The sequence below is a fragment of the Spermophilus citellus genome (assembly GCF_964194105.1).
Source record: "Spermophilus citellus genome assembly, chromosome: 3".
Lineage (NCBI taxonomy): Eukaryota > Metazoa > Chordata > Mammalia > Rodentia > Sciuridae > Spermophilus > Spermophilus citellus.
The window spans coordinates 136,333,119-136,349,176 of NC_138184.1; the positions used below are offsets into that span (position 1 = coordinate 136,333,119).

At 36.8% G+C, this 16,058-nt stretch overlaps 1 protein-coding gene across 3 annotated transcripts in view; it reads right to left on the minus strand.

Annotated features, from left to right (window-relative positions):
- Positions 1–12,338: 12,338 nt before the first annotated feature.
- Positions 12,339–16,058, minus strand: part of ANLN (anillin, actin binding protein) — a 61,513-nt gene continuing 57,793 nt past the window's right edge. For all 3 annotated transcript variants that reach the window (XM_081284673.1, XM_081284672.1, XM_081284671.1), the window contains 2 exons: positions 15,643–15,815; positions 12,339–13,020 (listed from right to left, as the gene is read on the minus strand). In XM_081284673.1, coding sequence (XP_081140799.1) covers positions 12,897–13,020; positions 15,643–15,815 — 297 coding nt within the window. In that variant the 3' untranslated portion in view covers positions 12,339–12,896. The remainder of the gene's footprint in view (positions 13,021–15,642; positions 15,816–16,058) is intronic.

Below are 16,058 nucleotides of genomic sequence, written 5' to 3' on the forward strand. Positions count from 1 at the left end.
CATCCTCTAAGGTTGTAAGTGGATCTGCTGTCTACTCCAAAGGCAATTTCTGTGTCTGCCAAGGCTGTTCTCTCTTCAGATATCCTTGGAAAGATAGCCCAGAATAAAGGTAGTCAGTGCTGTCCTTGCAAGACATGTGCAAGAGAACTACAGAAAACTGCTCTCCTTGCGCCTCCCCCCCCCCAATAGCGGTGGGTAGAGGAAATGACAAAAAGCAAATTTCAAGAATAGCTCTCCTAATAACTCTGTGGAGTCCCTGAGATAAAATATATTCCAAGCCATGCTCAACAAGGCAGAAAGTTCAGATTGTCACAGTGTTTAGCAGTGGTATAAACAGATGGAGCAGTAAGTGAAGAACAGGGTGAACAGGGTCCAGGATGGCCATGTGAGTGAAGTCTCGGGAAATCGACATGAATCATCATAAAGCTTAAAGCTCACCACTCACAGGGGTCCTAATATAGAATAGGAGAAAAAAATTACAGCTTATGCTGCCATGTTGAGCCACGTAGAAAAGGGAGATAACTTTTCAGGTCAGGCACAGTTGCAAGGCTGCATTTCAGTTGAGCAGGAAAGGAGTTACCATAATGTCCACAGCTGGCTGTCCAACCCAACAGGTCACACAATAGTTCTTGGGCTTTTCAAGGATCCACATGCATTCTGCCATAGCACACGCTCAAGTCTTTTGTCCACTTTGTCTTCAACAATGTCCTCTCCCAGCCGGTCAGGCATCTACCTCATCTCCATTGTGAGGTCTAGAGGTTCCCTACTGAATATTTTTCATTAATTTAATGAAAAATTTAATGACGTTAATTTGGGCAATCTGTTCAAGACCTTTACTTCCATCTGGAACAGCAACTCCTCAGATCCTCCCAGATACATTAAGAACTTTAGATTTGCACTCTTAAAAGAAAAAAAAAAAGTACTCATGACACTTATTAAAGATGATAAAGAAAAGGCTGGGGACGTGATTCAGTGGATGAGCACATGCCTACCATGTGCCACCAATTCCTCAAAATAAATAAATAAATAGATGGATAGATAGATGATAGATAGATAGATAGATAAAAGCTGGTAAAGAAAATTCAAGGTTGGGCATTGGTGGCACATGCCTATAATCCCAGCAGCTCAGGAGGCTGACGCAGGAGGATCAGGAGTTGAAAGCCAGAATTCCTATAAGGAATGCAGAGGACCAGCAACTTGGCAAGGCTGTAAGCAATTCAAGGAGACCCTGTCTCTAAATAAAATACAAATAAAAAGAGCTGGGGACGTGGCCCAATGGTTAAGCATCCCTGAGTTAAATCCCTGGTGCCAAAAAAAAGGGATTAAAGAGGAAATTATTGCAATAGGTATAGAGACCACCATGGTGAAGGAGACAGATCAGGCTTGAATCAGACTCCAGAGAGAGCAAATGGGGATTTATAACCAAGTAGTAGAATGGGGGACAGCAAATAGAAAATTATTAGGAGGAAACATTAAGGATAAGGTGGATTCTTCCTAGACAGACTCAACAGAATTCTTGCTGAAGTCAGGCCAAGGGAAGGTACTCTGATACCAAGGATGGGGAGTTTTGCTAAATTGACTTAGCAGGATTCTTGTTCAAACAGGATTCTACAGTAAGGACACAGAGGGAAGCCTGAAGTCAGGACCTCCTCAGAAAGGATTCAGAGGAATTGTAGCATTTAGGTTTAGTAAAAGGAGAGAGTCTCTGCCAGCACCACCTCTCCCTCACAGCTTTAAGAAAATGAAAGAGCACACGGAGGTTGTCATTTCAACTGGACAATGGTACACCACAAAGGTTCTGGAGTAAATTTGAAGATGTCAGCAACATGGGACCTGAGACAGGCAGCAGGCATCCTGAACTTCCTAAGATCAGAGACTTAAGTGATGATCCCTTTCCAGATCCATTGTAACCTGTATATATAACCCAAATGAATGAGCAATAATGTTTTTATTTTTACATTTTTTTAGCGATAATAGTTTTAAAGTATTTCACTTCAAAAATACTCATATATATAATTTATATATTTGAGTATTTGAAAGTAAATTGCACATATCCTAATTCTTCACCTCTAAAAACTTTAACATGGGTTTCCTAAGAATAAGATGCATCCCCTATGTAACCATGATATCAATGTCATACCTAAGAAAGTCAACAACTGTATAATATCACCAAATATTCCTTCTGTCCTCATATTTCCCCAAATGTAGGAAACTTTTACTCCTCACTTGATATTTGATATCTTTCTGCTACGGTCCAAATGTGTTGCCCAAAATTCATGTGTTGGAAATTTAATCGCCAATGAGAGTGTTGGGAGGTGGGGCCTACAGGGAGGTGCTTAGGTCATGGGGATGCACTCATGAATGGATTAATGCCATTATAAAATGAGCTCATATCCTGCTGCTGTTTTGCTGTGTCAAGACAGAGCACCCATCTCCTTTTTGCTCTCTGTCATGTGAGGACACAGAAAGAAGGACTTCAGCAGATGCCTGTGTCTTGATCTTAGAATTCCCAGCTTCAGAACTATAAGAAACAAATTTCTGCATATTATAAATTACCCAGTTTGGGGTATTCTATTATAGTAATACCAATGAACTAAGACATCTTCTCTGATGTTAGAATCTTGTAACATATGCATATATTTCTTCCACATAAAACATATTTAGTTAAGAAAGAGAGAGGTAACTAAAAAATTTTTCCCCTGGCCTGATCATGAGTACTAATAGCATTAAAAATTCCACAGTAGCAGCTGGGCGTGGGGGTGCACACCTAGAATTCCATTGACTCAGGAGGCTGAGGCAGGAGGATCACAAGTTCCAGGCCAGCCTCAGCAACTTAGTGAGGACCTAAGCAACTTAGTGAGACCCTGTATAAAAATAAAAAGCGTTGGGTATGTAGCTCAGTGGTAGAATGTTCTTGGGTTCATCTCCCATTCTGAAAACAAACAAAAAAATTCACAGTGTAACAAAATTAATTTTGAGGGAAAGTAGAAAAGACTTAAAATTACCATCCATCAAGAACAGAAATTTGTTCAATTGTGTGCTGGTAGATCCTGGGAGGGAAAAGGGGTTCTGATTTCCTGATTGGTGGTGGTTTCTAATTTCCTTGATTTAAATACTCCTCTCATGGTGGGTGTTGACATCTTTAAACATGGAGATGGGTGGGAAATGTATTTAATTTTCAATAGGAGTTGACTGCAGCACATCATAAATATGTCCCAAAGATTCCTTCTTTGTAAACCAGCCCTTACATTCAGATGTTGTGGAGTTTGAAAAGTGCTGGAGTGAGTTTGAGGGGGAGATGGGGGCATGAAAAAAGTTAACTCTAGGAAGCAAATTTCTGATGCATTGGAAGAAAATCTCTTTCTCTTCCTTTGAGCCTGTGAGTGTGTGTGTGTGTGTGTGTGTGTGTGTGTGTGTGTGTGCGCGCGAGTGTGTATGTGTGTGTGAAATTTCTGTTCAAATTCTTTCTTTGATGTGTGTTGATATTCTAAGAATCCTTGAGGGTGAATGAACTCAGACTTGGAGTGGTACAATTGTTCATGTAAGTTTAGTGGTCAGTTGTAGTTTTCTGCTTATCTTATAAATTTGGTTCCAGCATCCAATGCCCTCATCAAGATCTCTGCATATTTCTAAGAGTTTAAATTTTCTAGGTACCTACCCCTGAACCCAATTTCCTGCCTTTGATGGGCTCTTTATTTTTTCTTTCTTCTCATCTGAAGTAGTTCCCTTTACTTTTCTCCTACTTGATATGGATGCAGGATTTAGTCCCTTTTCCCTGATTCCTACTCAACACCCAGAAAAAGAGAGAGAGGGGAAAAAATTAATGAAGTCATAGGAACAGGGGGAAAAAAGGAAGAAGCAAAGGAGAGGAGGAAGGAGAGAAATTTAGCCAGCTTTATGAACCATTTGTAGGGTTGCAGGGAGATGTCCCAGTTTAAAAACCCTCACTAGCCAACCATTTTAGGTCTTTTATATTGCCCACTTTCTCCCGGAGCCCTGCTGTAACTCCTTCTTATGCTGAGTTAAACAAACATCTCTTTGTTATCGTTTCCCACCAATCCATTCCCTTAGGGCTTCACCTATGAGGATTAGATTCTCCTACCACAGAAAACTCAAAATAGCATTGCCACAAAGTTCAACCTCACTGTAGAAATTGGAATATTTGTAGCCCAGGGCTGGAATGGTAAACACCTTTTCTTCACAAGACTATCAGGTACCTAGATCTCCACACTCTAGGCCTTTCTTCCTCAAGCTCTGAGGTGATGGCAGGTGGAGGGAAAATAGAACAAAGAAAAGAAGTGAAGGGCATATGCCAAGCATCTCCTAGGGGTGGTTCCCCAAAGCTACTATAAACCTTCTGCTTACGTCCCATTTGCCAGAACCCAGTCACAGACACAGAGAGGCTGGGAAGTATATTTAATCTGATCAGTCATGGGCTTTGCTAAAAGTTGTATTGTTGGGGGAAAAGAGGATCACTACAATCTTGGCCATCCATGCCTTCCAAAGCATTTTCCAAAATGAGAACATTTGCTATCCCAGTGGCATTCTGAATCACCTGATAAAATAAATTCTTTTTAACACCTGCTACACTAGAATTCTGTGAAAAGAGCTTTAAAGATCTGCTAGTATTACCTACTAGGATTTATCCCAGACCCACTCAAATTACTGATAGATTTTAATTGGCTTGATGTACATTCATTTAGTAAACATTATTAAGCACCAACTGTATGCCATGTACCATGTCCAAAGATCCTCTCCTCAGTTGAGCAATACCTAGTTCCTTTCATTAAGGAACTCACAGCTGAATGGCCCAGGTTAAGAATTTCTCACATCACAAAAAACTCTCAGTGTTTTGTTTTTATTGTTCAAATCAGGAAACCAAAGGTTCAGAGTAATAAAGGAGTCTGAAAAAGAGAATTAAGTTGTAGCAAAGAGCTAATATCCAAGTCTGTCGTTTTATTCCTAGCTTACCATTCTGTACCACAGTGTTTTCTGTAATTATTCTATGCCTTTTTCAACTGTCTAACCAAAAAGTGGGTGAATGATTTGATCAATTGGTTTTTCTTCAGTTTTTATTCTCAGAAGATTTCTCATATAAGATTTCCTACATTTCAAATTTCCTTTGTTTTATTGGTATATTAAAGCTCTTGTACTTCTTTCCCATCCACTTTAATCTTTTCTTTGATTTAGAATACATTGTTTTGGGATTCGTGTCTTTTCAAGATTTCATTACAACTTCCTACTATAACCTGTAACCAGCAGATTGGAAGCTGTCTCTCCTTATACTGTTTATTTCAAAGAACAGTAGGAAGTGAAGTTAAGCAAACTGGACCTCATTTATTTGTCCCAAAGGGCACATAACATTTCCAAGAAGTGAACAAAATAATAAGTAATATACAACATCTACAGTGTGCCCACAATAATAAATTTTCTGTCCTCTAAGTCTTCATTTTTCCAGTCAAGTCTCACATTTTATTAAACTTTATACACTAGGCAAACCTCTGACTCTTGTGAATTACATGTTATTTTTTAAAATTACTTCAATCACATAAAAAATTAACTTTGAGAAGAAGCCAGATTAAATCCATTTTAAACATCCTTTCATAGAAATAGAAGTTGTTTTAACTTCTCAAGAAAGTTCTGATATCAAGAAAAAGACATTACTGAGAATAGGAAACTCTAAAATTATAGTATTACTAATATTTTCTGTGAAATGCTATTATTTTATGTTTGTTTGTTTGTTTATTTATTTATTTTGCTAAGGAAATTTCTAGGCATTTTCAAATTCCCAACAACCTCTACTTCAGAGGAAGGGCAGGAAGTTTATTAGGGGGACACAACTAGCCTGGTCAAATGTGTACGTGCCTCAGTCCATATTTTCTTGGGCAGTTAATTCTACAATAAACAATCGATGCCATTTATAAGGAATTTACTCTGTGTTCTAATACTTGTCTGAAGCTTTAACATTTGTTGTCCCATTTAATGCTCCCAACAGATCTATGTGTAACTAGTAAAATATTCAATTCGTAGCTAAAGAATGCACAGGTGTTAAAGGAGTTGAGTGCAGATGCAATCCCACAAAGCAAACTTTATATCCCTAACAAACAATTGTACATCAAATAATAAGGACAATTGGAAAACAGATAAAGTACACAAATATCGAACTCACATAGGACTAAAAAGCACACTAGAAGATAATCAACCTCACTAATAAGCTGCCAAAATTGCCAAGGCAATCAAACAAAAAAAAAAAAAAAAAAAAAAAAGAACTCAGACTTCAGGAAGCATCTTGGAGGAGATGATTAAAGGAAAAAAAATGCATTCCAGAATAGAAAGGGTCATTTAAGTTAATATAATTAAACCCCATAAGATGTACTTAAGAAGCCTGGCAATTATAGACTTAAAGAACAATCAACAAGACTAAAGAGGGGGTAGATGAACTCCTCCCAATTCCTCCTGCTAAGTATAGCTAAACAAACTTAAAAACCTACAAAGTGGAAGGAAACAGGAAGGTCATTTAGAGACCTTGAGACCCAGGGAACAACCCAATGCCGAGATCTCTGGGTTTCTCATAATGTAGTATATCCTGGACTGGATGCTAGAGAAGCCAGCAGCCTAGAAATGCCAAAGAAAACTGAAAAGTGTGTACTTATCAGCCAAAGAACCACAAAGGAAGCAGCCTAACAAGATAGAGAACTTTTAGATAATAATCACCCTATCCTGGACAAACACCGCAGAAAAACCTGACTCTACCCTGACCTGCGCCAGCAAAAGCCAGGTGAGGTACCTAGGCGGTGCGTGGCCAGCAGTAAAGAGTGCCTTGACGGTATCCCCAGAGGCCACGTGTGGAGATCCTGGACCTCCAGCCCCACCTAGTGGCCAGGAGGCAGTGTCCCATCTTGGCAGTGTCTGCAAGTCAGTGGGAAGTCAGAACATTCAGGGCCTTCAAATAGTACCAGACTCCCTTTTCCCTCCTCAGTGGCAAGGGAGATTCCTCGGGAAACAGAACAAAGTGCCCCCTCCCAGCCAGAGTGGTGTCACAGAGGGCTGTGGAAGTCCGGACACAGGCCCCAGCCAGCTCTAAGGAGGACCCCCAGTGTCAACAGAAGCTACGGAGGATCCCGGGCTGTCACCCCCACTTCACAGCATCTCTTTCTTCATCAGAATGATGTCAGGAGAGAACTTTAACTAAAAAGGAAGAAAGTTTAACTAAAATTCATAGTTTCATAACATACACATTAAATGTCCATAACGCAATTTTACAAATCGCTCATACAGAGAACCGGGAAAAATCTCAGCTTGAATGAGAAAATGCTATGGACTCAGACCCATTTAGCCCGCTACAGTCTGTCAATCAGGACAAGTTTTGCAAGACACAGTTTATTCCTGAGGGTGGCAAACGTGAGATGGGAGTTCCACATCTCAACTGTGTCTCCTAGACCACAGCATTTGGGGTATTTACGGAAGCAGCAGCACCAAGGTCTCAAGCATGGGGAAACGTGATTGGAGGTTAAGGAAAGATGACGTAATCAATGGTCTGCGCATGCGTGATCAAACCAGCGCTCTTGAGACGTGCTTCCAGAAAATAGTGATTTTAGAGTGCTATGAGGGTGGTGTTCTTAACCCTCTGATATCAAAAGGCCACCCATGGAGTGAAGAGGCAATAATTTCAACCGGTGGTTGGAGCTATCGGGTTCCTGAATGACACCTTAGGCAACTGTTACCATCCTGACCAATACATCAGAGATGTTATCAATAGCCAATTTGATGGGAGGGTGTATAGTGCTAGCTAAATGACTTACGAATTGTAATTAAAAGCAAAGGAAACTAGAAGTTTTGTTAAGATTTTTCTGTTTCAAAAAACAGTCAACAGATGCCATATAATAGTAGAGAATAGGATAGACAGCAGAATACATCAGACACTAGAATGGCAATATGTAAATCAATGGAAGTGTAACTGATGTGATAAAGCAATCTGTATACGGGGTAAAAATGGGAGTTCATAACCCACTTGAATCAAACTGTGAAATATGATATATTAAGAACTATGTAATGTTTTGAACGACCAACAATAAAAAATAAATTAATTAATTTAAAAAAAATCTCTTCAGATGTTGTAAGTCTCTGAGGAAGATTTTAAAGTAGCCATCATAAAAATGCCTCAGTGAGCAACTATGAACATGCTGGAAAACAAAAAGAAAAACAGAAAGTCAAAGAAATTGAAGATTTAAAGTACTAATGGGAACATTTGAACGGAAAAATGCAATAATCAAAATTTAAAACTCTCTTGATATCCAGGCACAGTGGAACATATCAGTAATCTCAGCTACTAGGGAGGCTAAGGCAGTAGGCTCACAAGTTCCATGCCAGCCTGGGCAACTTAATAGACCCTGTCTTAAAAACAAAAAAATAAAAATTTTTCAATGGTACAGCACTTGCCGGTAGTGGGGGGGGGGGTGTAAAATGTATTCCATGGATAAGATGAATAGCAGAATGGAGAATAGAGAAAGTATGATTAGTAAACTGGAAGACAGAAATAAAGAAAGTGCCCAATCAAAACAATAGGAAGAAATGGGTAAAAAACAGAATATCAGGGACCTGTGGTACTATACTGAAAGAAAACTCCTGTCATCAGAGTCCAGGAAGGAGAGAATGAGGTGGTACCTGAAAAGTGCTTAGGAAATAATGGCTAAACATTTCCCAAATTTGGCACAAAATAAAGATTCAGGAGGTTGAGAAAACTCAAACAGGATAAAGCCTGTTTATCCTTGAGTATAAAACCTCAAACAGGAAGCCAAGAAACCTCAACCTTAAAGAAACTCATGCTAAGACACATGAAACTTCTAAAATTTAAAGACAAAAATAGATTTTGATATTTAGGTCTACCAGTTCAATTACTTCCAACAAATTGAATGAAAGCACAATCACCTTTGATTTCTGAAGAACACCTTCTACCATTCATAGCTTTTTGCAATATTTTCTTTCCAAGAGAAAGCATTAAGAATATACTGAAATGGTCCTGGAGTGGGGTTTCTCAGCCTACTAAACTGTAAACTCTCTTTCAGTAAATATAAAAAGTTTATGCCACATTTAAATATGATTTTAACTTCAAGATAAACTATTGGCTCTAAATAAAATAAAAATAAGCATCTTAATCATCTACTTACCAGACTGATAGGGTGGACAGTGATGTGTAGGATGAGTGAATTCATGAAAAGCCATAAAACTTGCCTCAGTGCAATGTGGCTTTCACTGGTGGAAATGGTACCTCTGAAATGCACTGTTTCTCAAGAATTAAGCAAACAGATAAAAATTATTTAGTCTTCTAGGAAGATTCAGACAAAATTCTGTACTAAAATATATTTTAAATCCCAGAAAAAAATAATTTCCTCTAATGATGGGAGGGTTTATTACTCAGGGTTTACAGATTAGAGATCTCTGACCTACATGCTTTTGCAGAGTCTCTTTGGGGGCTAAGGCTGGCCTTGCCCTGGCTTCATATTTTGAAGCAGTTTTGCAGTTTTCCACACTATGGTTGCCCCTGCCTTGATGTGGCTCCTGTTGGCCAGCATCTGTCATAAACAAGGAGAAAAGCCTACAGATCATTCCACAGCTGCCTGGTACCCTGTTTCTGCAGTACTTAAAAAGTTAACCATGACAATTGTTGCTCACTGACATAAGTTTCTAGATTCCATCTCTCTTCTGGGTCCTATCACCCAGATTTCCAAGAAAAAAATAGAAATAATCTGAAAATCCATCAACAGGGAAGAAAATTAAAAATAATCTTCAAGTCCATTAATAGGAAATTACAGTATACTTTTCCCATAAAATACTATGTAGTGATCAAAAAGAATGAAGTAAGCCTGAATATATAAAAACTTGGGATATTTTCCAGAATTTATGAGAAAAAAAGGGATATGCAGTGCAACATGAAACTATCTATAACAGGCACATATGAGGGAACCACACCAAGTTGCAAATGGGAAGGAATTGGGAACAGCATGAAGAATGCTTTGACTTTGGAATCTGTTTTCAGATTGATTTGTTTAAATTTTTTTTCATGTTTTGCTCATGCACATGGACTTAGGAACACTTTAAAAATTAAGATCAAGATGAAAAATTGAGTTAGTGGAAGACTCAGTAGAGACTACAGGATATTGAATTATGAAGGGAAAAGACCAACTTGGACAATACATGGTGTTTTGTGGGAAAGGTATTAATTTCCTTTTAGTGGACTGGAAGATTCTTTCCTGTTGATGGATTTTCAGGTTATTTCTATTTTTTATGCTAAAAACTATATTGTAATGATCATTCCTTTATGTTTTTCTCTGTTCACATTCACCTTGTCTAAGGAGATGGGAAAGCAGCTAACAGCTAAACTTTAGTTCTAAATTCCTTGTAAACATGCTAAAAACTGGGACCTATTGGCAAATAGACTAATGACTTTTATCTAAGGAATGCTTTTAGTGGTTCATAGCTGGTTAAGGATTTTTTATAATAAACTTAGAATTTATGGATGTTTGCAAGATTCTTGAAAGTTACAAAAGCTATACAACTTCAGAGGATATAAACTGGTGACGTTTCCTTACCTAAAGGCTCCCTGCTCTCTTCTAAGTTAAACTTTCTTACTAACTTAAGAAATAGCACAATGTAATAATAAAGCAAATGCATTCTGGAGTGTGGGGTTTGAATCCAGGTCAGCCACTTGCTAAGTATGGCCTCAGAAAAGCTACCTTTTTGTGACAAGGCCAGTTTCATAGTCATGTAACGATTATATGAGATAATGCGACAACACCAAGAAAATGTGACTTCTGATTTCGGGGTCAGGATCTTAAGAGTCTTCTCTGGTCTCACCAAACTCCACTGCTGTTCTTTTTTCACAGAGGACAACTGTTGGTACTGCTTTTTCACTCTCCCTCTGAACTATTGCTTTTCTTTCCACATTATACTCCCTGAAAAATCTTATCTACTCCAATGATTTCAACAAAGTCCCCTTTAGGCAGATGACAATGAAACTGTCAGTCTAGTATTTGGGTATTTCTAACTTGAGTTTTTATAATCATCTTAACCTAAATTTCTTCCTAAATTGAACTTTATATAGTTATATATATACTAAAATGAAAAATCTCTAAGGGATAAATACTCTTTTAGTTTTTTTCCTTTAACTTATAATAAATAGTATAATTAAAGAATATAACTATTTATAAGTAACATGTAATCATGTAATATGCAATCGTGTTCTCTGGGAAGACACACAAAAATGGGTACAAGTAGTTACAACACACAAGACTTCTTGCTTTAACTTTTTTAAGCCTCTTGAATTTTGTACCACCATATGTAATGCCTGTTCAAAAATAAATACAAGTCTATCAAGAAATACAAGGAACCACCTCATCAGTCCCATCACACCTATTGTCTGTTTTGGGTGGTGATATCCCTCATCTACTCAGTTTCTACTAAGCACTTGGGAATCATCCACCATCTTCTCAAATGCACATCTAATTTCCATATTCTGCTGACATGCCTCAAAAAGGAACCCTTCCATCCACCCACACATTTAATTGCAACCCTGGGATTATACAATAAGCTAAACCCTGGGCTACAGACAAAAAGATGAGATACTGTCAGGACAATACCCTCAAGAAGCCCCAGAGCTTAGAGATGCAGAGCAGCACACATAGTACTTCTTAAATAACCAATTCCATAAGCCATTTACAAGTATTTATTTAGGTAAGAGGTTGTAAAATATATTTTATAACATACATAAGAAAAAACACATTTGAATGATTAAAAAATAAAATGACAGGTGACAGAATTTAGTGTTTAGAAATGAAATCATCAATAACTTCTAACAATTCAAAGAAAAAACTCAAAGTGTATCTAAAAGTTGAGACTATGTTTTACAATATTTTATAATAAAAAAGTATTAGACTTTTAAAGGCAATACATGACATAATGGTTTTCTGAATGATTTCAAAATAGGTTTCAAGACACTGTCATACATAGACATGGGGAAAAAAAAGACAAGAACTTTGGCAGGCAAAGTATTAATCCATAGCAGCTTGGTAAAAGTTTATTTCTTTTAATATAAAAATTCTTAAATTTACATTTGTTCTTGTTATAGGAGCAGAAAGAATTAATATGGTAACGTGTGAGAAGTCTATAAGCAACATGGCAAAAATGATTATTTCAATAAATCCTGAATTCTATGAAAAATGTGCACCACACTGCATATATAGTAACTGGGTAAATGTAAACCTTGTGATTATTAACTCTTCTACATAAAATATTTAACCCCCAAATCTCACAAAATGCTCCCTATATTTCTTTATTAAATGCAGCCTCAAGCTTTAAACTAACATACATTTGCTATTTGAAAAAGTTCTCATCTCCATTTTTAAAAATGTTCCGTAAAGTACTTTAGAAAAAAAAAATTTTCAGTATGCTGGTAACAAGCTTTCAAAAAACTACCAAAGCTAGAGAAGGGATCACCAAACCAGAGGTTTCCTTCTCTAACCCCTGGAAGACCTTGCTACTTGGAGGCTCATAGCTCCAAGAAGGTAACTCAGGATTTCTAACTTTAAAAAAAAAAAAAATTGTCATAAATAACTGGATAATTAAATTTCTAGGAAAATGAAATTTTTCTATTTGGATTACGAAAAGTCAATTATAATGAATTGCCTTCCAATTATTTATGAATTACTTATGAATGAAAGATGAGAAATCAGTTGTTACATACAAAAGATAAATACTGCATAATATGTAGTGAATATTTGCACAAACCCTCTTATTTAAAGCATTAAATACAATCAGTAAATCTGATGCTCTTAAATGTGTTTTCTTAAAATACATTTATGACACAACTCAAAAAACCTCTAAATGGTACAGAAACATTTTTAAGGCTTTCCTATAGGTTTATAGCAAGCATCGGGTTGCCATAGGCGAATATCAACAAGAATCTGATTGAGTTTTTGCATCCAGAGATCCCGTTCTTCCTTAGTATCTGCAGACAGCCAGTTCCTACAGGAACAAACAAACAGAGATCAGAATCTCCTCCATCTCATTCCATACCTTCATGTAGCCTTGCTAAGAAAAATGAAAAAAAAAAAAAAAAAAAGCCTAAATAAATCAGTAAAAAGAGTTAGTCTTAACACCTTTTAATGAGTTCTAATAAAGACCCACAAAATGAGATGTTTTTCTAAGTATAAGAGTAAAATTATCCTGTTTGGTTAGCTGATCATAACTCACACTAACGACATATGGTAAATGACGTTTCCAACAAAGAAGGTGTTTCACACAGGCAGTCTTGCCTAGGTAATTTGGCAATGTGAGACACCCACTGAGTATAGGCAGCTTCCTAGTAATACCATCACAGACCCAAATCTGAGTTATCGATATCCTTGAGAGCTCAAATCTGAGTAACCGATATCCTTAAGACTCAGGCTCCCTAAAAGCTGGATGCTCTTGGATCTTAACCTGCCTTTATAGGTAATGCCACTGTGCATTGTTCCCCATTATTTTTGTCCTAGTATGCTGGTAGAACATGGTGGTACTTAAAATAAAGATTCTAAGACTTTTGTCATACCAGGAATCTCTTCCTTGCATTCATATTAGCAACCAGTTGAATGAATAACTGGTTGATGGGGTGAGCAATGGCAGAGAAAGGGAGAGTTCCCTAATTCCCAGACAGACCGTCCTTCTAGAGAATAGCCATTTATCTGTTGAAGGGTTTTATGCTGTACTCATTTTATACCTTTACAATTTGTCATTTATACTAAAATGGTGCAAAAATGAATAAGGGGGTAAATTTACCGATTCCGAAATGTTAATAAAAAGAATATTACTTGGAATAACAATGACTTTTTGTAGTGCTCATTCCATGAACTCAACACTGTGCTAAATGTATCTATTCATTAACTCTCTTGTCACTCTATGAAGTTTCTTTTTCCCTTTTGACACAGGAGAATTCAGAGAACTAGCAAAGTTAAGTGACCTGCCATGATTACATCTATTAAGTTACCAAGTTAGGTTTGTAGAGCCAGAAGTGTAGCTTATGGTTTGATCCCCAGTGCCCAAAACAAATTAAAAAAAAAAAAACAAAAAAAAAAAACAAAAAAAAAAAAAAAAACACTTAGGTCTGTTGACTTTAAAGCTCCACTATAAATATTGCCTCCCCATGTGATAAGGGATTTCCAGTTCAAATATGTAGTGTCTACTGTAAGGTAGGCAATATTGATGAGGAGAAATCTTTTATGATGAAGAAGGGAAATATAGCAAGCCTGGTTAATAAAAATGAAAATGAGTACATTAAATTTAGATAAAAGGTATATGTTTAAAAGGCACTAACTACAGAGAAACAGATCCACAAAAAAGAATGCAGAATTGCAGCATATTTTTATTGTTATGATCAAAAAAATAAAATAACTTTTAAACCCTCAAGCAAAGCTTAAGATAGCCAAGACTATAAACTGAGAATATGCTTGGATAAAGCAGAACACAACCAAGTTATGATAATGTTATAAGAAAAACTACACATAAATAAACAGAATAATTAGAGCAATAGGTAATCTAGCTACTTCTACCATAGGGGAAGTCCCAAAGAACAGTGTAGAAGGGTTTATGCAGCAAGTTAAAAAAAAGTTATATGAAAAATATGAGTAAGATTTACAAGAGATAAAGTAAGCTGTTGTGGTCAGAACTATTTAGGTACTGAACTTTGGTTCTCTCAATGATGGAGACCAGCCATGGGGCAGCTACCAAGCAAAAATAATTACAAAGCTATTTTGCCTCTCCTGTCTTTACACTACTGTTGAAGGTCCCCGAAGGAAAGGAATGGATGAGCCAATGTGAATTAATCAGGATGTAACCTACTCATCAAGAATTTGCAAAGAATGGGTCCCCTAGTTTTTTAAAAACAAATTGGCAGGCTCTGAGGAACAACATTGTTCTATTTTGGTATAATGTCTCTGGGTTGCAGCTTTCTAAGATTTTCACATTAGAAACTCAGTGAGCTAAGGCTACCATCTCCCTGTCCTCAATATCCAGCAACAGCCTGATAAACAAAGGTTTTTGTCAAATTCTAATTTTTGTGCCTAGTTATAACTTTGTCTTCAAACTTTTTGGTCATTCACGCAAATGAAGCTATGTTAGACTCTTAGAGTTATTACTAAGTTTTTGTATCTTAAGCTGAAGGTTAACAAAAAAGTGATATTCCCAAGAATTTATTCTCTCAACCTCCAACCAGGAATCTGAAGAATGAGGCTCTTTTTGTAAATCATTGGGTTAAATGAGGGTATTTTTGTAATGGAAAGGAAGGAATTTATCAAGTTTTCTTAAATAAAGCTTGACTTCTCACTACACATGAAATCTGTAAACTTAACCCAAAGATTATTAGTTAGCTAACCACCTTATAAATGCTTACACTGTGAACATATTAGAAAACATGATTAGCTGGGATATAACCTGAATGTTAAACACTTCTTAACTATATTGTTTTATAGACTGTTCTCTTAATGCTGTAGATATGTTTCCTACAACATTTCTTTCAAAGTCAGAGGTCACTCTGATATTTCTCATCGTGGTAAGAACAAAGTGGGTAATTAGTTACTTAGTTGACAGAAATAATAAAAGTTTGATACATACTTTGTGACACAGAGTGTATCCCTACATTGGCTGACGAGAGTCTCTCGGTCATCTTCTCTCTGTGGTCGAACAGTAATTAATTCAAAAGTATTTCGTCTTGCACAAAATTCTCTGTTGGCTGGTTCTATCTGATGGCTGGTACAATTAGCCAGATTAATCCTTCCTATGGGATTCTTTAAAAATAAATTTTAAAAACATTAGTAGAACATACACAAAACTAAGTCAAGAAACGTTAAGCATTAAGTTAGTAAAATTAAAATTAGAAAGCCATTCATTTAAAAGCTAAATTTCCCCAAAATGGAAAATTAATATATGGGGGGAAATGCCCTGGTAATCTCTAATCATCAGGGAAATGTAAATCAAAACCACAATGAGATATCACATCATACCTGTTAAGTTGGATAGATGAAAGAGAA